Source organism: Grus americana, chromosome 19, assembly GCF_028858705.1.
Source record: "Grus americana isolate bGruAme1 chromosome 19, bGruAme1.mat, whole genome shotgun sequence".
Lineage (NCBI taxonomy): Eukaryota > Metazoa > Chordata > Aves > Gruiformes > Gruidae > Grus > Grus americana.
This window is the reverse complement of record NC_072870.1, coordinates 8,575,827-8,598,385: the sequence shown is the minus strand read 5'-3', so window position 1 is coordinate 8,598,385 and position 22,559 is coordinate 8,575,827. Positions and strand designations below refer to the sequence as shown.

General features: G+C 37.0%; 1 protein-coding gene across 1 annotated transcript in view; it reads right to left on the bottom strand.

The window, feature by feature from the left end:
• Window positions 1-92: 92 nt before the first annotated feature.
• The window catches only part of LOC129214985 (transient receptor potential cation channel subfamily V member 3-like), a 34,780-nt gene continuing 12,313 nt past the window's right edge, over window positions 93-22,559 (bottom strand). The window contains exons 2-18 of the mRNA XM_054847448.1: window positions 17,858-17,980; window positions 14,447-14,551; window positions 12,728-12,814; window positions 11,871-12,028; window positions 11,078-11,254; window positions 10,732-10,872; window positions 10,006-10,286; window positions 9,084-9,260; window positions 8,153-8,311; window positions 7,575-7,676; window positions 6,939-7,012; window positions 5,844-6,009; window positions 5,259-5,325; window positions 4,609-4,880; window positions 3,670-3,782; window positions 2,978-3,048; window positions 93-2,082 (exon numbers count right to left, since the gene is read on the bottom strand). Coding sequence (XP_054703423.1) covers window positions 1,988-2,082; window positions 2,978-3,048; window positions 3,670-3,782; window positions 4,609-4,880; window positions 5,259-5,325; window positions 5,844-6,009; window positions 6,939-7,012; window positions 7,575-7,676; window positions 8,153-8,311; window positions 9,084-9,260; window positions 10,006-10,286; window positions 10,732-10,872; window positions 11,078-11,254; window positions 11,871-12,028; window positions 12,728-12,814; window positions 14,447-14,551; window positions 17,858-17,980 — 2,368 coding nt within the window. The 3' untranslated portion in view covers window positions 93-1,987. The remainder of the gene's footprint in view (window positions 2,083-2,977; window positions 3,049-3,669; window positions 3,783-4,608; window positions 4,881-5,258; window positions 5,326-5,843; window positions 6,010-6,938; window positions 7,013-7,574; window positions 7,677-8,152; window positions 8,312-9,083; window positions 9,261-10,005; window positions 10,287-10,731; window positions 10,873-11,077; window positions 11,255-11,870; window positions 12,029-12,727; window positions 12,815-14,446; window positions 14,552-17,857; window positions 17,981-22,559) is intronic.

Genomic DNA, 22,559 nt, shown 5'->3' with positions numbered 1-22,559 from the left:
TGAGATAGCAGACAGCATGTGTGATCTGGCAGGGCTCTGTGGCCACAAATGGGGGTATTTTCTCAGCAAAGAACTTCTAGAAACAACCCCCCAGCTTCTTTCTCAAGTTTTTTCATACAGTTTTGTAGCTGGACACTGGCACAGCACATTCCTTATGGTTGTTTTGTGCCTTCCCTGTTTTATGGCTACACCTACAGTGTGACCTCAGTACAGCAGAGATACCTGAACTTGCTTTCAGTGACAAACCTACCCATAGCAACAGGGAGTACAGCACAGGCCAGTTTCTTCTGGTTCCTGAGTATATGCAAAGAGGTATATTTTTTTTTGTACAAAAACTGGCACTCTAAAGAATCCACACAGAACTGCATAGTCCTAAGGCAATATTCTTTTTTGGCAGTTTCAATGCAAAATTAACTAGCAAAGATGAAAGATTCCAAGACTGCAGGAATTATTCTTCTCATACTCACAAATCCTCCTAAGGCAGCCAAGCAAAGCCCAGATATTACATTGGTCTATTGGTACCCATAAACATCCTTCCCCTCAGATTCCTGGGGCTTGTTCACATGGAACTGAAGATTTCAGTTTGATCCCATCCATCCAGGCCATACGTGTTAGGAAATGGCATACGGCATCTGTAGAAGACCGGTTGGGTAGCGAGAACCACATTCACCATCCCTGCAAACAGCTTTGCACTATCCTTTCCGCTGGAGAGTTCCCTCACGCTCTCTTCTGTGTTAAGAAAGTCTTTTGGATCATTTTGCCCACAGCAGGCTTAGCTGTAAGAATCCAATGCAATTCGTATTATCATTCAAACATGGAACAGAATTCACCTGAGTCTTTCCTAAATAGCACCTTTAAAACAGGCACCAAATGAACACATCTGATGAAAAGCCATGATGCTGAAGACACATAATTAAAAGTACATAGAACAAATACTGCTTTTTATACATACAGATATAAAATAGAAAACTAAAAATATAATTCATAGTACTAGGTTGTCACAGGCAGTGAAATAAAAAGTGCTACAGAAATGCATCACAGAGTCCTCTGAATAATAATAAAAAAAAGCTTTAAAAGTCTGCAATTGCATTTAACTAATTTTGTTAATTTTGGAAAAAAATACTGATTTCTATTTTTCCTGAAGAGGTTGAATATAGAAATTAATTTACTTTTAAACTCAAAGAACTGATGTGTTAACTTTTCTTTTTATGCAGCAAGTTCCAACAGCATGGACAAGCTGAGTAGGAAAATAAAGACCTTGTTACCAGAACAAACTCAGAAATATTCTCCATCATGAATTATGTTTCTGCCCTGTTATTTTATGGGAAGGCATATATACATAGTAATAAATAAAAAGCCATAAACACCACATCATACCCTAGGGATTACACACAGGAAAACAGATCAGGCAAAGCTAATGAGACCTGACGAGGCTTTCTCCAACTTGTGGGATCAAGCCCCCAGAAACACTGACAGGCAATACAAAAGCTTCAATCAAATGTATCCAGAACATTGTTATTTCAAAATAACGTACTTCATTTAGTAGTCTTCAGAACTGAAATGCCTTTCTTTTCTCCACGATAAAAACTTAACTTTTTTCAGCGTACAAAATGTTTCTCATGAGTTAGAGATTCCAAAACAAAAGACAGCAGACTGGGATCACGATGATCCTAATTTTCCACAAAAGGAAGAAATATCCCACATTTGACCTTTTTTATCCAGTAAAAAGTCTAGAGCCAAGTTTGAGTACTGTCACACAAACTTGGACAGCAATGGTTTTCAAAAGGCTCAAAACTGAACCAGTGAAATAGTCCATTTTATTTTAGCTCAGCTGCCCTGATTAAATGGGTGAAAGTCATCAGACCATGTCGCTGAAAGTTTCTCTTCCAGCTGGTTACAGCTGTCCAAAATATCAACAAAGCTTCCAGCATCCACTGCTGACACTTTTAACCTTTAGAATGACCACATATCAAATACAAATACACAACTAAACAGAAGTTTCAGGCAAATCATCCATTTCTTCAAATGTATTCAGGGTGGTTTTGCTATTAGTTCTTGAATTATCTTGAACTCTGCTTGGATCTGCAAAAAAATGCATTATAAACAAAACAGGATATGGTAGAAACTGTATATGCAAGATCAAAGTTCTGCACATCTAGTTTTTGTTTAAAATAACCATGCATTTATTTAAACAAGTTGTCAGTTTACTACCATATCTTATACAGAAATTTTTCTGTCTGCCCCTTTTCATTATTACTGAGCTCATTCTGCTAAGCAATATAAGTGCTAATTGACTCAAGAAGAAACTCCAGAACAAGTCTCTTGGATCCTCGTATGCCCCCATGGTAAGCTCTGATGCCTGCTGCCAGGACATTTGACACCTCAGAGTTAGGTCATTTCTCTATTACACTCCCTACGCTGTCAGCAGATGGGTATCTTGAATTTCCTGGTCAACATTCAGGAGGGGCAGTTTGTCATCTAATATATATTGCAAAACAAACATGAATGTTCTAGGGTTATAAACAGCAGACTATAGTACCATCAGGTAGAATCAGTTCAACTTCTTGCTAAATTTTGCAATGCTATATTTCACTATTTAAGGACTAAGAGTATGACAACTTTTGAAAAAGAATATTTTCTGTCTATTAGAAAGTTCTCTGGTCTTATACCATTCAAATGCCATAAGAGAATGTAAAACTTAAATCAAGCATAACAGCTGAGAGAAAAATAAAGAAAAGGTAAAAGCACCATGTTTTGGCACCAAGGTGTAAATAATGAGTTTGTAACCAACCTTCTCTCCAAATCTTCAAAAATAATTAACACCCCTGCCATATTAGCCATGAGTTTCCCTAGCAGTAAAGTGTGGTTAAATACCTGGATTATGAGAATTTATATTTTTAACGGTATAAAACTATATCAAAGCATTTCTAAGGAAAAAAAAGTTTCACAAATATGGTGTCATAAAATTCTGCAGTACCTGTTGGTCCTGGGTCTTCATTAATAAATGAAACATGTGTTTTCCACTCCGTCCATTTCACTTCATTAATCCTGTTTATATTGTATATAAGTTGTGTTATTAGCATGCATGATCTCCCAGCTACGCAGCTGCACTTCCCCTTTTATTTCTTTATTCCTTCTTGGGATTGTCATACTTTACCATCCACACCTGTTTTACTAGTACTAACAGGTTGAATGTCTTTTGCAGCATTATGTACTATATGAAGATGAGAATAATACTAAGGCTACTTTATAATTTCTCACATTATGGGTACAGTCTTGAAACTCACCTTAAATATTTAAATATTTTTCATAGAACAGCATAGTAATATTTTCTTTAATATGGTAATCATCAATTAGCAATCAATTTAAATGTAATTAGTTTTAAGCTAACATTCAAAGCAGATTATGCCAAAGTACATTTACTGCAGACTTGACACTTGGACATTAAAAACATGAAGTTGAAAATCTGTTTTCTTACCAAAAAGTTGCGTCTATTAAAAAAAAGAACAACACATTTCCCCCTTTTTTAAACAATTGGTTACAACTGAAAAAAACAAATTGGATTTTTATACATAGATGTAGAAATATTTTAAAGAGGCTTTTGAGGAGAAATAACCTTGAAGAAACACAGAGCAGAAGTGATAGCACAGTATTCTAGCTTTGCTTTACCTTAAACACACCCTGGTGTCATTTTCTGCCACTTTACACCGTTCTCCCAGTTGGAATTTTTTCCTCAAACACTTTGGTAAGAATTTTTCAAATTCCAAAATAGTTCTGGCTCTCTATTAACAATAAACAGTAACATGACTACGGTTAACCATATTCAAAATTGTCTGATGTCATAGTATACACAGTTTGCAGGCTCCATGTTTCATTATCACATCTGATGCCTCCATCCACCATCCATAACCAACACTGATTACAACAACAGTAATTAATACAACATGCTACTTATTATTTGGGATGTGCAGATAGCTTTCGCTCGTTAGCCCCACCGCAGAAGGCATACTCAGAGAAGAATCAAGAAATCTCACTCTACACTCAGCATTTAGGGTTTAATGCCAACACCTTCATGCAACACCCTGCCACAGGGATGTATACAACCCATAGTGGGATGCTGCCCACCACAGAACGCAACTCCAATTCTAATCATGACTGTGTTCTTGATGACAGCTTGGGACTCAGAGCTGGCCTTGGTAAAAGACCAGGCTCGGATAAGATGTGGAAAAATTGGAATGAACTCACACATTGCTCAGACTGAAGGGACAGAATAGTAGAGCACGCTGTGTTACAGATTTCAGGGTAGATAATGAAACACACCTTCCTGGTGACATATCAAGGGGAATGAAAGTCATATAGGTATGTGACAGTGCATGAGGCTGAAAATCCAAGACAGAAGATTACCTTTAGGATAGTAGTTCATTCTGGATTTATTACGATAGCCTAACAATAAAATTACTTGCATTATTTGTACACATATACAAATGGGGATTATCATTGTTAATAACTAACCCCTTCTGTCAGCATGGTAAGTTACCATTGGTACAGCTCAAAAGATTTTAGCCAATGCATCTATATGTCACTAAGCAAACTATCTCACAAACAAACCTGAAGTTTCCAGATGTGCTCGCTCTCTTTAGAAATATCTTCCACTGTTTCTCCCATTAATGCAATCAGCATGTTGAAGAGAAGAACAAAAGTCAACACAACAAATGTTATGAGGAGCAGAAGAAATAGTACAGGATACTTCGAATTTTGCTGGATCTCCAGATCACCCAGTCCTAGGGTGAGCTTAAAAAGGTCCATCAGAACAGGTCCCAGACTGCTCTTGGAATGGCATTCACCACCATCTTGGCATGTTTCAATCAATGCAGCAAGAGCTGAGAAGAAAGCATGAGAAAATCTTAATCACAATAATGCTTTATGTATACATGGCATCTTATCCTAAAGAATTTGAAATGCACTGCATAATAAAGAGCTAGAGCTGCCCAGCAGCATACACAGCAGCAACAAGATGACAGATTACCAGGAAGCAGAAAGAGCTCAGGTCCAAATGAAATCGCAGGCAATTGAGAAAGAGCCAAATTACTTATCTGTTCAGATAGCTTCTAGACAGTTTAAATCTCTGAACTTGGCTTTTTAATATCCAAAAGAAACACCAGCATGAGCTCTGATTATGACAATAGTGTTCTTATTCATAATAATGCTAAAATTTTTACTCACACACAGCATCAGTGCTTTTCTCCAGTAATATTTACCTACGCCAAATCCCAGCAAAAACACGATATAGACAACTAAAAATTTTATCACATCTTGCAGGATGACCTAAAAATTAAATTAAATATTTATCAGAAATGAAAACTGAGAACTAGTTTTATGCTTATGAATTCTGCAGGGATACAAGTGTAGTACACACTAAAGTATCAGATTGCTTTCATTAAGCTGGTGTAGTCTCAGTGAGGAACCCAGAGAAGATTTAGGTCTAATTTTTTATCTCATGATGGAGAGCCTGGTGTTTTATGTATTTCCAAGGGTGATTAACTCTGTACAATATAGGCATCACAGCATATGATGCAATTAAATGGCAGAACTATATTAGCTGAAAAAACACAAGTTACTTACATATTTAATATAATAAAATGTTAATTTTAAGATATAAACTAGTTTCTGCCATTGAAGTTATATAGTGTATTCTGCTGAAATAATACATATAAACTGAAAATAAGAACTTTCAGTATGAACTATAAAATATATCTAAATGGCTGAATATGCTTGATTGGGATCATTTCATAACAAAGTAACCATTATAACAAGGCAGATAAAACAAACCAAACCAAACTTGCCTTTTGAATCATAACACTGTAAATGCCCATGGACTGGAAACCTCTGGTGAAATAGAGCATATTAGCCCATCCTAGGGCCATTGCCAAAACAAGACACACGAGGTGTTCTTTGTAGGAAAACAAGTACAAAAATACAGAGAAGATCACAAGCAAAGCTTGTATAAAACTGTCAAAAAACAAACACATGGAAAAATATGAAAACAAGACTTCTTTACTTCTTATACTTCCATTCTAATTTCACAATGCATTCTGTTCTCCCCTATGAACATTACCATTATAATTTAACAATAAAACAGATGAGTACAGGTAATATATTAACATACTAGAATAATATTTATTAAAGCTTACTTAAGTGAACTATTCTCCCCAAAATAGCTCATCAATGGCAGATTTTGCTGACAAAGCCATTAAGAATTCTTAATAGTATTTTTGAAGCCATTTAATTCAAGCTTTAGCTTAATGAATTGTTAGAATTGTTACAGATTTTCCATGAACAAGGAAGACACTAGAAGAAGGTGTGACATGCTGCAATAAGATGTAGACCAGATTCTCAGCAGCACATGATCGATGCCAGTGTGGTTGTAAGAGAAGGAAGAAAGGTAGAGTTAAGCCACCTCTCTTTTTATTGATCCTACAATCACATGCTAGAAATGAGAGGGAATCATCTGTGCTTTATCTAGGCCAGCTGAAGGGATAACTCCCATCAGCCAGCTGAACCAGCTTTATGCTATTTTTCCTTCCTGATGGAGTCGAGAGGAGTGTGAAACTGTATCTGGTTTATTAATCAGGTTTCTTAAACACATTTCTCTATATACAGCTCTGAAGAGATACAGCACCAGGAGAAGCTAAAGACAGTACTGTACCGTGGAAAAAAAAAAAAATCCAGTCTGTACACATCAACCCCCAGTATTGTTACTGACCCGTGCAAACATTAGTGTGTGTTATGGGAAAACTGCACGTAAGATTACATCCATCCCTCTAAAAAATGATAATGTAGAGAGAAAGTGAGCATCTGCTACAGGAGTACATTCTCTGTGACCATGAGATAGATAAGCATTTTCTATATAGTATAAAATAGATGCATGACAGACTCACAAGGCAAAGTGGAACCACGCATCAGAGAGAATTGACTGCAGGTCTGAAGGCCTAAGCAGAAAGATGGCTACACTCTATGTAGACAAATATACAAAATACAGAAATGGTAGTAAGAGAAAGCAGGCCTCAAAATTGACTTTTCAAAATAATTTAATTGAAGTTGATGTTCTAAAAAAATCTGTCTACTGACAAGACATAACTTCTACAATTAAAAGTATTTTTATAGGTCTATAACTTCAAAGTTTAAATTTCTGTCATCTCTGGCATAATTTAAGAGTTGATTACTGGTCTTAACTACTTATAGTAAATAGCAAATATTATACCCTGTTTTTTTCATTACAAGTTCTAATTCAACAATGTCCTTAAAGCCAGTCATTTGACAACATCAAGGTTATACAAATATCAAATCTCTGTCTTGAGAATTTGAAAGGAAAAAACTTTCATGTTTGTTTCACAGAGCAATACACTTATATTCAAAAGTATAACCAGGGTCATTCTAAGTGGTGTATTATGTGAATTTTACAAATTACACATATCAAAGATATTCCAAACATATCGCCAATATCATCAGCAGTGTATTTACAGATCTAGAGAAGTTCTTTACCTATTTTATTATGTGTTATTAAAAAGTGTTACCTCTTTTATGGCTAAAAATATTGCTCCTAACACAACCATCACCTGTCCCAATAACTGCAGCCGTCCCACACCACGTGTTAGAGCCAGTGGATAAGGTGGAGCCTGCAAGACAGGTCCAAAATGAAAGACTGAGTTCCATAGCCAAAAGGTAAAAGGCAAAGTAACAGAAAGCCTCATGAACGTAGCTCTCTGGGTACACGATTTCTTCCCTTTCAGTGAGAATTTTCTTCATGGTGGATTTACAGAATTGGCCCCCTAATGCGTATATTTGAAAAAGCAGAAGTTTCTTTCTTAAAAGAAAGCCAAAATACCCTCTCCACACTTTAAGAAATTTAACTACCTGTCTTTATATTAGGTATTTGTGTTTTGGGTTACTTCCACAAAATGCAAATACAATTGTCTCCTCTATTACTGCTCTTTCTCCTTCCAGATACAAAGGCCTGATGTGGGACAACCTGGTCTCACTACAGCCAGATATTCTGGGATCTGGTTTTGGTTTAGCATTTTAAATACAATTCAGGAAATACTATTGCATTTTAAATCGGTAAAATTTGGTGGGATCAAGTTGCTGTACTCACTTTATTTTCATTAGGCCTGTGGTAGGAAACTAGTGTTAATGTTACATTGTATAGGAAATAAAACCAACAGGACATAAAAAACATGTGTCGTGCAAACTTCTTCCATTTCATTCGCAGGAGTGAATTGAGAGGCTCCAAAGTCAGCATTTCATGACGATTCTGTAGGAAAAAAGACCCCAACAATTAAGATTTGAACTTGCTGCCTGTAGGGAAACAGATAATTTCAGGCGGGTGTTTTGTGTATTTCATTGTCTATCCTTGCGCTGATCTAGAAACACATCTATGCTTAAAGATGTGTCAGACCCTCACCTGACAAGATACAATGGGACAACTCCGACTCATGCCGGGATAACCTGCCATAGTCCAGTAAATTGTGATTGAGCTAAAAACTGTACTGTGAAGTTCTGGTCTTGCTTCCTACGGAAGTTTTATGGCAGTGTTTGAATTTAGCAAATGCAAAATTCTGGCTTTGAAAAGCTAACATTCCTAAACGCCTAAAATACATACCTGCTAAGTAAAGTTCATAACTTTAACCAGAGTATTCTTGTAAAGTATTTCTGTTTGCTTGCTCTGTTCTCATGCACGATCTTAGGCAGCTTGCTAGTGGCCGCTCCAGGGAGACAAGACACTAGCTTTGGTCTGACCAGCTGGGCTGTATTTATGTTCTTATGCAAGGCAAATTAATGCTTCAAATGTAGGAAAAACAGTCCCAAAATGCCTAGCCAGTGTTTCAGGAGCTGAATGTGTATTCACTTACAGTTGACAATCCACAGAGGTATAAAATTGATCTTGCTCCTGATACAAAACTGAGAACCAAAAATTACTGTTTTCTCTTTTACGAATAATTCAGTCAAATATATAAGCTAACACATCTGAAATGAGTGTACTGCTAGAAATTATATATATATAATTTTAGAAATAGGTAACTTACACCAATATTTGTATTATAGACAATAATTTCCAATACTGAATTGTCTGCGGTGGTATCTAGTTCAGTCAGATCATAAAGAGAAGATTGAACAGGACCATAAGCCCAGTCTGTGAATTTTCTTGACAGGCTCCTGTTAGGTTTATCTCTTATCTCTCTGCTCAGGATGTATTTCAGAATCTATAACATTAACAGAATCATTTGTAAGCAGATGCGTTCTTCATGGGAAAGGAGAAAGCACACACACATACTTGCCAAAACCCCTACCTTTAATTCTCACATTTGCTACAGTAGTGCAATTCAATGTATTTGTAATTCTGTTATTCAGTAAGCAGTGTTAGAGATGATAGACCTCTAGGAAATAAATACAGTGTTTTTAATGCCTCCGGATCTTCTGTCAAAGAGACATTTTTCTAAAGGATGAAAGCACAACTTTCCATGCATTCCCATTTATACCTTCCTTTAACTTAATCAATGACTTTCTAAATTATGCCATTGTCAATTCTTTACCACAATACAGTTGATTTACAAAAGCCAAATTCTACAGCAGCATAACAGAACAGTTCTAGTGAGTTTTCTGAAATTATTCAAAGACTGAATATTGTATAAGTGTAGTATTGTAATAAATGCAGAATTTCTGAGCTTCTGTACAATAAAAGGGTTTGCAAGGCTCTTTTTAAACAGCATGTGTATTTTATACAGAGAGGGGATGTTAGAGGGAAGCCTTCAAGGGTGGAAGCAACATTGCAATAGAAATATTTGCTTGTATTTTGAACAAAATAGCTCATCAAATACTACTGATATATAGTACAGCATAACCAGTGTGGAAAACTACATGTCAGTGCACTAACATCTGAGTACATAGTTGGCCTTAACTCTTTCTCTATACTTAATTTCTCTTACGTGCTACTGAAATAATACCCACCTCTAATTTCCCAGTTTTTGCAGCTAATTGTAGTGGTGTCAAACCCTCCTTATTCTTTGTTGTTTCCAAATTTCTGTCTTTACTTTTCAACAAAATCATATCATACATTCTGATTACAAAGTCATTCTGGGTTTTAAAGTCCTCTGCCACAGTAACTAACGCATGGAGGATATTGTTTCCTCTGGAATCCTGAGAAGTAATATTAGTCCTGGTGTTGTCCATTAACAGTTGAATTATGTCTGGTTGATTGGTACATGCAGCTAATGCCAGTGCAGTTTCACCTACAAAATTATAAAATGTAACATGTGTTCACATTTTATGATAAGCAATTCAAATCATATTATAAAAGAGTGACTCTTAACCATCTTAATACATGAAAGCACATTTACATATTGTATTGAATTTAACTCATTTTATAAAAGCTTAATTTTCATGAAAACATTTGGCGAAAATCTTCAAAATCAAATTTGTTACATTTTATATGCCATTTGGCATTTACAATTTTTTTTGTAAGTGTTGTACAATTATTTCTGAGTGTTTATAATGCATTATACTCTGGCAAGTTACTTTTACAAAAGGTACTGTGCCATTTTTATATCTTGTGATGCGAATTCCCTAATCCATGTTTAGCTACAGTAACGATTCACACTTGCCTGTCTTCTACACTGTCTTAATTGTTTGGGTATTCCTTCCTAACTTTTCTAGAGAGATTGCATTTCCACTTACCAAAATAAAAGCCTTCATGCTTATGTTTGGGATTAAAGAAAATACCCTGGGCATGAGCATTGACATCAGCTCCTTTTTCTATAAGGCTCTGAGTTATTTCATATTGTCTTCTTTCAATGGCAATATTTAGAGCTGTCTGGCCTGAAACAACAGACGCAGGTACTCAGTGTTGAATCTCTTAAGCATGTTATGAAACATTAATGATATTTCACAATGGGTAGCACCAGTGATATTGAATAAAAGTTGTTTAGGAATTTAAACCATCATTAGAATGTCTGAAGAAAACATTACTTTTATGGCTGGTATATTTAACCATATACCTGAAATTGGTATCAGATGGCAATACCTTTATATGCCTCCTCTGTGTATGCTGCATTGATAAATCTCTCCAAAATACCATTTTCTTCTGCAAACGATAGTAGTGTATTCACTATCTCATTCGTGTTTTGATTGATGTTCAGCAGAGCTTTCATCAGACAGGTTTTGCCAGTATCTGAAGATGTGAATTTTTTCATCAGATATTCTACAAGAGTGAATTTTGAGATTAGATCATCATTACTAATTAAAGCAGATGGAAAATAATTCTAATCTTTTGTTTATTTGGGGCGGAACCTGAGGGATATATATGAACATAAATTATTTGCCAAACAATTACTCCATCCTATTCACTCTGTATTTGAGCTACATATACTTGGTGAGATGATGCATTCAGAGATGTGATACTAATTAATAAGGTAGCTAATGCACTTGGTTTCTCTTTCGGACATCCCACTGCCATGGTAACCCCAGACTGACCCAGAACCCTTTCCTAACTTCTCTGCCCATTCTACCGTGCCACACACATCACAAGCCAAATCTATACTGCAATTTGACTGCAGGTTGAAGAGAGACATCAGCTTTGAGTGTCGTGCTGCAGAAGGTGAGCTTAGGGAATGGGAACAGAGTGCAGACAGAACCCCCGTGTATCATAAGTAGCAAATACTCTCCCTTGTCTCGGAGGCAGCAAGGAGGTGGCTGATTGAATACCTTAGGCTTTACACAGGCAAGTAGCTGTAGCACAGACATATTTCCCAGTTTTAGACTACCCAAATGCTGCCAGAAGAGCTAACAATCTTCCTGCAGGTAACTCCTCAGCTTACCTGGCACGGTCATGTTTGTACACGCGTTTGATCGTTCCTTCAGCTCTGCGAGCAGACATTGCAGTTCTTCTATATTCCCCTCAGATACTGCCCGAAAGATGTACTTTTTCAGCTTCTTCCGGGCACTAGTCTGCTCGGGGCCTTGTGATATGTTAGCACTGAATTACAGGAAATAATAATGAAATTCCTGCTTCAATTTACTGTGTTTTGTTTTATTTTCTACATAAGAGGGAAAAAATACAATTAGTCGCCCCAGACTACATGTATTTGCCCTGCTTCCATATGTGTCTTGGCATGGATCTCTCAATGTTTCTGCAGATTGCTTATTTGCAGATAAGTGGCTATTTTTATAATAAAAATGGACATTTTCCAAGTATTTTGTTTTGCATTTTTCTCCAGTTTACCCATTCTTTTAAAACAAAGGCTAAGAAATACTTCTCTGCTGCTCCGATCTGTTCACAACTCACTGACTTCAGTGCCTGAAATTACCTGATGCTGCACTCCAGCTGTACCCATCCCACTTGGAGCAGAAGATAATTTTTAACCTCACATCTTCTTACACAACTTTCCTGATCATACATTATTCTGGAATAAGAATGATTTAATATTTTCCCCCCAATCAGAAATACTCCTAGCTCATGCCTAGTTGTGCATGGTGTTTAGGCCCTGCGTTGTCAGCTGGGAAACACATTATACATGAAGAATCCTCACACTAAATATGAGATTTGAGAAAAGCAGAGGTTAGTGTTCAATTGAATTATTGATGAATCAGAAATGCATGCACACATATGAATCTATTTCTAAATATTTCTAATCCATTGAAAATGTACTAAGAAGTACCTCATGTCTCCACTCACCAACAACTGTCTACATTAGGGCTATATTCAGTCGCATCATCCTGAAGAGACTGTGGGGAATCCATATCTTCCCCGTTTCCAGATGCGCTACAGAAAACAGAAAAGCATAAGTGCTAAGTCAGGAAGATACTGGAAGACATTTTAGCAAATTGCATGAAGAATCACTCAATACTAGGAAGCAGTATCTACAGCAGAGCTGAAATTAGTCTAATTTGACATTGTGCTTTTTAATTCTATCATTTCATTTCCCCCGTGAATTTTAAAGTGAGTGGCAAAAAGAAGAGACCCACAGGATTTTATTATATTTAAAAAATCACTAGGAAAGCAACCTGGTTTGTGTTTTACTATGTTATTTCATTACAGATCCTGAAACTGTGGGAAGTTTTCTTCTTTTTTTTCCCCGCCTTTATTTTTTTAATGTTCACTGCTTTTTATGCATCATCCTGAATGCTTGAAGCTTACATTCTTCCTTTTCACATGCTTAATTTGTCATCTGCCATAGAACAAGTGCTAAATCAGTAACTGTACATGCATTGCAAGCACGCAATGAAAGTGATTTACCTAAAGATTTACTACACAGTACACTGTAGGCAACTCAAGAGTATTTTGTAGCTGTCTTGAATAGAAGCTTCAGCCAAAAGAAATTGAGGGCTGTGCCCTAAATACATATTTAGGTAATCCATTTAAAGGATTTAAATGGCATTGGTATATTGTAATTGCTGTATGTCATTTCCAGACATTCCTAAAAGCAGATCTGACTTAAAAATTAATTTATTATAATTTTTCTTACTTGTGCTTTTGTTTTCTATAAGGTTCAGATCTGATGGTTAATAACTTAGGGAGCCTGAACTATTAGTTATTGACAAAACAGATGTATGGGCAGTAATGCAAGGATTCAGCATTGCTCTGCAGATATTCCCTTCCCTTTGAAATAAAGCTGGTAGCTCAGAGTCCATTCTTATTCAGTTCATCACTTCTCTGCAGAAAACTGTGAGGAATCTGGTGACAAAGCATATGTGTGTCTTGTGCAGGTCTGTCCCTGAGTGAGGGGGAGAAATTTGGATACCTCTCCTCTCAAACAAAAATAAGACTGTCAGCTAATTCCAAAAAGCTGACCAGACACAAAGCATTTGGTCATTCTGGGCTTATGCTAGATTTGATGCATATTTCCTTTATTCATAATTATTAGCTGTTAGTACCCCACACATTTTAAAAGTAAAGTGCATTCTTCCCAGTCATAATTTTTCTCTATTCATTCAGCATAAATGGCTGCCTTTAAATGTTTCAGACTCAGCATCTTCACATTGTTTGATTGTTAATGAGCAATAGAGGGAGGGTGTCAGTACACAGCTGGGAATAGGGTTTGCTAAATTAAACTGTGGTCTTCACACAGTAGAAAATACACAAATGGGTGTGTGGAGTTTGTCCTGATGTATCATAAATAAGAGGCTAAGATAAAAAAAAGACTGTAGTGATTTTAAATTTATTGAAATCTGAGGCCTGCTTTATTCAGTGTAAATGACAGCAGCAGATAAACTCAAAGATAAGTCATCTAGCAACAGCTGACATCCAATGGAGTTCTGTCTTCGAAGTGACCAAAAGCTAAGAAAAGCCATGTGAAATTTTAGCTCTGAAGTGTAAGGAGAAATAAGGAGTAACTGCTGAAAAGAAAATAGATATATTTACAGTATAAATATTGCATACACATCTATAACTTACCATGGACGAATATTTGAATCCATTGGTTTTGAAAACACAGGGGGAGAGGTATTATCTGGAGTTGCATTGCTTTCAAAACCATCAATCTCCAGAAAAAAGTGTGAACTGTTGAACATAGTGCATTTACAAAATATTAGTAAAAAAAAGCAAGCTCACCCATAAAATAAGCAAAGCACTACACATACAGGCCTAGGACAAGGTTGACAACTTCTATTTTCTGGCATTATACCTAACAGGATGCTGGAACAGAGGCTTACCTACTTTCCCCTGGGGGGATCCCATCCTCCAGCATTGTGCCCAGCACTTTCATGCTGGCAGATGGGCAAAAGATCCCAAGATGTTTTTAGGACACACGGCATCAGATCCTGACATGTCTAAGCAGCTACCCTAGCAGCCTAAAAACAGCCTTGCAACCAACTTCTGTGCAAATAGCTAAATGCAACACCAGACATTTATTGAACAGCCATATGTGTATACATACCACACTCATGCATATGCTTTTTTATCTACTGCATTCTAGTCCCTATTTCTCCAGCCAGGAGCCATCAGGATGGATAATTTCAAACCCATCAGTAGTGATAATCATTAAGTCAGAAAGTTTGAAAGGTCACATGTTAAATGACATCAGACATTTCAACCATCCATGATTGAATGTGTAATCTTGCCAGTCAGTACATGACATTTAACTATTTATTCTCCCTATTTTTATTTGCAGGGAAAATAAATGAACTTTGAAACAACACAGAAAACACATGAGAAGAATAGGAAGATTTCACCCTTTAAAAGCCTGCAGAGTTGAGAGGCAAAATCAATGGCTTGGTATTACTAGATCTCATTAAAACATCACCACATTTCGCCAAAGACAAAGGAATTTCACTGTTGGATGTAGTGACTCCCACATGGCCTGTTGTTCAGAAACTGTCTTATATTGTTAAAAAGTTCCAGTAGTCACCTGGAAAACGTTTCCAATTCACCTAATATTTATGGTTTAGTCCACAGGCTATTTCTCTTTTTTTTTTTTTTTTTTTTTTTAGCTGCATCTTCCCCAAAGAATCCTGTCGAATTAAAGTACACATACTGATGCTAAAATGCAGTATATTATTAGGACACTACTGAACAACCTGTTGATATCTGCTAAAAATAGCATGATCTAATGGCCCTCGTTCACTTCCTTTTCCAATGGCTTGGTGATCCAAGTGTTAATTCACTGTGTGTAGTTGTTTAGACTTATATGACCTTTTAAGATTTGAGATGTGCCTGTGAGTGTATTCTAAGCAGGCAGCAAGTAAAACGCCACTTCTGGTTAGCAGGACTGTTTACCTAGGCAGGGGATGCTCTTCAGAGTACAGGAAAAAGCTAGACACTGTCTGCTGTAAATCATTGTTCTTTCACTGGGGTCTGGACTTGGCAGAGAGATTAAGGAGGAGTGGGAAAGACATGGGTTCATCCTGCTTATTTGCCTTCCCTGACCATGAAGTGCAGGAGCTGTCCCAACAGGCAAGCATCTGTTGGAGGCCACAGTGAACCTCCATAAAGCCAGAAGTGCCAAGCTCTGGGCTTTGCTGGACCATCTCACCTGCCCTTGGCTCAGCACAAGGAGGGGAGAGTGCGCTACAGGCTAGTGTCTCCGAGAGCGGCTCCTGCTCTCCCAACAGTGTGTTCATGCTGAAGATTTTGGCATCCAGTAGATGCACAGCAACTATGAAGTGGACGCTGTTTTGGAGGCTGACATACCTAACCTATCCTGGCATGTGGGTTATATGTGGGGATACCATGGGGGGAAAAAACCCCAAAAGCCACTGTGCAAAGCAGGTGGACAGTTGCCAACAAATACCAAAGTGCTTACGTGGCCATGGTGCACACTCTCAGAAACACTGCCCACAAACATAATCGGGCTCTAACAACATTGGCAGCACTCCTCCCAGCCTGCCTGTTGGTTTTCCTGTGCTTAATTATATACTGTTAGTCCACACAAATACCAGGACCTTCCAGAAGGGGAAGTCATTGTCTTTTGAGAAAGTGCATCCTGCCGATACACTTGTCAAGTGAGAAACGCCACCCATGGAGGTGCACTTGCTGCTGAGTGGCACAGTAGAAGGAAGCGTTTTGATGCAACAGAAGTACAGCAGCATAGAAACATATAATTAATAGAACACGTTAAACCTCTGCATTAAAATTCACGTGATCTTCATTCTTTATATTACAGGAATGTTGTCAGCCACACCCTGAGCTCTTAGTTGAGAGGTGGGAAAAACCCCAAGGTTACTGTTTCTGATGCCACAAAACTGAATGGGAGATATGAGCTTAAGTAATTGAGGGGTAGTGTTTGCCAGCATTTGTTACAACTACACCATCTTTCATGGAATTGCCTCTTTTTGAAGTAGTAGGTGTATTGTGAGCTGTTCAGACACCTCATCTCCCCCTTAGACAACCAAAGAGCTTTTCTTTTTGAATGTAATGACAGAAAGGCAAATTGGGCTACCCAGGCAGTGGGTCTCAAATAACTAATGACACCATTTCTGTGGAAATGATTCCTCTGATTATTAAAAATTATAAATGTCAGAACAGCCACAATTGCCTAGGCCTTCAGAGTTTCAAAAATTGCTGTAATAGCTAGTAATTAGCCAGAGTGAAAAATTTATGAATGAAAATTCACCCTCACTCTACAGTAGCTTGGTTGACTTCCATAGCATAGTATCAGGGATGAATTACTGCTTATATTTCCCTATTCATATTAAATACAAACCCTTATTGTATTAATTCTCTATCATAAATTATGAATGAAAGTATTTTATAAAATTAAATAATGAAGAAGTCTTGTTAATCAGAATAATGAAAAACAGAGTGAATAAGGGTTTCTGTTTGTGATGGGATTATTCAAACCTGTTGCTCTCCCAGCCCTCATTTTTTAATTCACCTCTGCCTCTCTATAATCTATCACATTCCCCCATAAGGCTAAGTTTGAAATGCTCTGTCAGGCCAGCATCTCTTACATAAAACCTGGTGTACTCTGCCACGTGATCTCTTTAAAGAGATCACTCTACCTTCTCCTATTGAAACACTGACCATTATTAGACCACATTCTTATAAGCTATATATATATACAGGTATATCGAGTGGATGCAGAAAACCCAGCTGATATTAGACACAAACTTAAAACTGATGTCTCTAGGATTGGGTTTAAATATTTGTCCCATTAGGGTAAACACATCATATGTCTACCTAACTAGGGTTCTCTGTCACTTCTAAACAGCATAAACATATATATTTTTTGAAGGCACCTTGTGTTCGTCAGGTCTCTCTCATTCATATGTGCAGCATGAATAAAGATGTTAGTGATATTTCAGTGCAAATATCTACTAGGAAATAGCCCAGGGAGTTTTAGTGGTTTAGACAGAGCTACAGTCATACCTTTTCTTTGTGGGAGTGCTTTCAGTTGGCTTTTTGTCTTGCTGGTTTGAAGGGGGAATACCAGATGGATTTGTTTTCTTGCCCATTAGTGGAATAATTTCGTTGTTATCTTTAATCATGTTTCTGCAGTAGATAGATCAACAGTTACTTAACTCCTGTTCATTTGAAGAAAGTATAGTGACCATATTGCCTATGTACAGTCTCTTCACATGTAAGCACACAAGCCTTGATTTTTATTTTTTTTAAGTTTTTCATTTTTCAGTTATTAAGCACATACATGCCATTTTATATGTCAAAGCTGGAGGATTCTTTTAATGACTGATTAAATTACATTCTAAGTGTCATTAAAAGTGATACCATAAGTCCAGGAGAACCATAAATTCAAGCACGCGCCTCAATTAAACTGAAGGGAGTCTGTCAGTCACAATGACAGTGTATGTTATTTAGAGAAATCAAAAGAGCACAATGACTTTCATAGGTAGCCCTAAAGTTTGTACATATTTACAGTTAATTTAAGTAGTCTGCTTTTATCCAAGATAACTTCAGAACAGTGGTAAATTCCACGAAGATCTGTGCAAGAGATACAACGTGTGAAGGAAGGTTTCAGACGTGAAGGGTAGTAAACACAGGAAAAGCCCTGACACTTTTCATTGCATTAGAATAGCAGAACCACAGACAGACTCTGAATATGATGCTCAGGCTGAGCTCAGCTAAACAATCACATGGATAACATCAAGGACTTCTGTGTCCTGGTGACACTTCTCAACATCTCTTCAGGGAAAAAGAAAAAATCATGCCTCTACTGGACGGGAATGATCACCACCACATGAGAAAATGATCTTAATGCATGTTGTCTGCTTATAAACACCCACAACATGAATTCTCTAAGTAATAATGAATAACTATCTTCCTATTTCTCAATATACTCAAGGGCATCATTTTAAATCACCAGGTATAATTTGAAAGTGAGAAGGTTAATTTAGGATGCTTTAAACTTCACAGAATGTAAAAATAGTAGGTTTTACAAGGTCATGGACCCATTCCCAAGGAAATCAGGGGAGTGCCCTCCATACCCAAGGATAAATGATAAAAATCACTTGCAAATTTGAGCAAAATGAACTACATATTTTTCCTCTCCTACCTCCACTTTCTGTAATATGACAAATGTACACACAAACTTTCTACTCCTGTCACAGTGTTGTCACTGTGCCTTACTACTAGAATTTCTTCATTATGGGAATATCAAGATATAGAGAGCAGACAGTAAAGCTTTGAAAAGACATGACACCTGGTATGAGAGAGGAGACAGGCATATCAAATACATTGATATTTGAATGAAAATCTATTAACACATAAAGGGCAAATGTATAAGTATGGGAAATTTTCAATCCCAGTTACAGAGAACAGAATTTACAAGGCCCAAAACATGTAAGTGCAGCTAATTTCTTGTCACTAAATTGAATAGAAATCTTAAATATTGGAAAGTACTCCTGAATTTGAAAAGGCTGGCTTAAACAACAGGCATGAAAATAAATTTTTATTGTGTTTTTTATCATGTTCACACTAGTGCAACTCAGAAATATGCCTAACTTGGATGCATTTCCTAAGAATTCATATCACAACTTTCACAGAAATAATTTATAAAGGAAAAATGTGATTTACTTAGTACACTTGCATACAAAGTACACTAGCTTTCACTGCAATAAGTGCACAAAAGAACTGAACTTGGATATTACATATTCAAGGTAGGAAAAAGGGTTTTGTCTATGCCTTTGCAAATGCAATTCATGTACTCTTCAGACACATGTTGTATCAGTAAATACGCTGATAAACATTTAATCTTAACACAGCTAAAACAAATGACTGTTGTCTTGCCTAATTCCCAAATAATTCAGCTATTTACTTCTTATGAAGTACTTTAAGAACACAGAGCAGTTTATGAGCAAAGACATTTCCTATCCAGAGGAAGAGGCAAATGTGATACTTGACATAAATCAAATATAAGGGGACTAGAATAAGATGAATATGGGCATTAAATAACTTCACAAAAGTGACTTTAAAGGAAGAGAATAATTGGAAACAGACTAATAGGTCAAAAAGCGTGCCAGCAAAAGGAGTTGCCAAGTTGAGAGGGACAGAGCTGGTAGGTGTGTGAAGCTGGAGGGGTCAGAAAGAGTGGTAGGAAGAGTTGGCAAAAATAAAGACCAAGGTTAAAGTCTCTAAAGCACACAACAGACACAGGGAACAGCCTCTCATTTGTGAGCAACTCTGGAGCTGCTCAGATATGGCAACAAGTTTCTGTGTGGGGGAGCAAGTCAAAGCTCCAGAAATTTTAGCAATGACTTGAGAGCAGGCTACATCGTTTAGGAGAGGTGAAAATAGGCAAAGATAGCATTGAAGTTGTATTGGATGATGGACTACTGAACCATCAGTGATTTAAGGGAACAATTTGGGAAGGAAAAAGAGAAAAGATTCACTTTTGTATACATGGACTACAGCTTTCAAAAGCACAGAGGAGATTTGACTGTAGCCTCAGCTACAAAGACTATTTTAAATGAGATCTCAGAGTCTACACAAGTAAATAACTGCAGGCACAATGGTGGAAGAACCTTGCTACAGTGCTGAGGTAGTGTCTCTTTCTCATTTTTAATCACGATTAATCGCACACTTAGATGAAAACTAAGCTAGGACTTTTGACAATATGGCCTACGGAGCTCACTTCTTATTTTAACTATATCCATGCAAATCTCATAGGAGTTAATGGAGCTTTTTTATGCTTATGAGCTTCTTTCCTTACTCTGTCTTGTTAGTTTAACGACCAACTGCTTTCATCATCTTCCTGTGCACTATCATTTTCTGTAATCTATGACATATAGAGAAAAACAGTGCAACAGTCTGAAGAATGTCAAATCATAAGTAGTGTAGCTTACGTAACCTGATATGGAGTGTCTTCTTTTGTTGTAACTATTTTCTACTCCCATTATCTAGTTAATTGTTACTTACAGGCCACCAGAGAAGTGGCTTATTTGAAGTGGGTACTGAGACAAAAATACTGTGTTGATTTATAGTATTAAGTATTACTTTGAAGGGGATTTTGAGGACATTGCAGACTTAGTATCTCGTCTCCAGTGCACTGGGGATAAGAAAAGGGCATTTATCTGTAATGGTGAATGGGACTCTGCCACTCCTACAGTCAGTGGCTCTTTACACCCTATCACAGACTCATCTTATCTGAGAACAAGAAAAATCATACATATCTATATCTCTATAGCTCAATAACTCTATAAACAAAGTGGCTAAAGAAAGAATCCTACAAATCAAAAGAAACACTCAGCTGTGATATCATGGGTCAAAAGTCTTCTCTTATTCCTTAAGGGCAGAGGAGTGGAAGTGACTAACAATAGTTGTTTCATTCACAGGATCCTTCGAACATCCACAGCACAGACCACAGCGCTTTCCAGCACCTACAACCTAATTCTTACTAGCTCATAAAAAAAAAAAATCCCCTCCCTGAGGGGAAAGATGATAAAATATCATTTTGACTTTTGTGCATTATTCATATGGTATATGAATCCTATCAGCAGAAAGCTACACTTGATAGAGTTTCATCTTTCTGAAAGATTTTCAAACCTTTGAGGGGCACTTGTAGACATCAGGTGCTATCAAAAAGTCATTTTCTTCTTGGTAAGAAATTTGTTCTTTCCTATGAAGGTTTTTCCTAACAGAAATTTTAAAAGACTCTAAAAAGCAATGTTTTTCTCTGAGGAAAATACTTTAAAATTATTACTTGCCTATCTCTGAATTAAATAAAAAGAAGAAATTTTACTGAGTTGAAATGAAAACTGTTCTACTAGGCTAGGTATTTTACTTTTGACGGTCATTACACTAGCTGAAACTTTCAGTGGAAGATGAAAATATTATTTAAATGATAGCATTATATTGCGTGATAGTATAGTTTAGATCCCCTTAGCACAGAAATTAGGAAGCGTATCAGGCTGACAAATACAAATGAAATTAGGTCTGTCTATCTTCACTTCTGAATGCCCAAGGAGTCAGCGTGGCATGGCTCAGGAGAAAGACAGATTTATAAACTAGAAAACCAGAAACAAGCACAACAGAAAAGCATTCTCCAGTTGAAATACAGGTTTAGCCTTTGTCTCTTGAAGATTTCACTCTCTACAAAAGCATCACACCTACACTGAACACCCACAGAAGCTCCCAGAGAACTTACCCTGCTTACGAAACTTGCATTTTAGTATAGACAAGCCTCAGAATTGTACGAATGAAGTTCAAAGTAGGTGCTCGCCGCCGCGGTGACAACATCCAAAGAAGCTGATCTGCCAAACGAGAAGAACTATATTAAAGCTCAAAACTATCCTAAAAACACAAAACCACCCTTCTTCAGTCATCCGGTTTGCTCAGCTGTTGGAAAGCACAGGTAAATACAGTGCTGGAGTACTGCAGCTGTACAGGGTTTGCTACATCTGAAATTAGGGAGCAGAGAGAAACTTGCTAGACAACAAACTCTTTACTTCATAGCTGCCAAAGTGGGATGACACACACACACACGCAATAATTACATACTGAAATATTACTAAAGCCGAGTCGCTCACGGATGACTTAATGGCAGCAGTAGAATATCTAAAACGATCACTGCTCTGCAGTTTACATACTGTTTTCAAAAGAAAATGGTTATGCACAT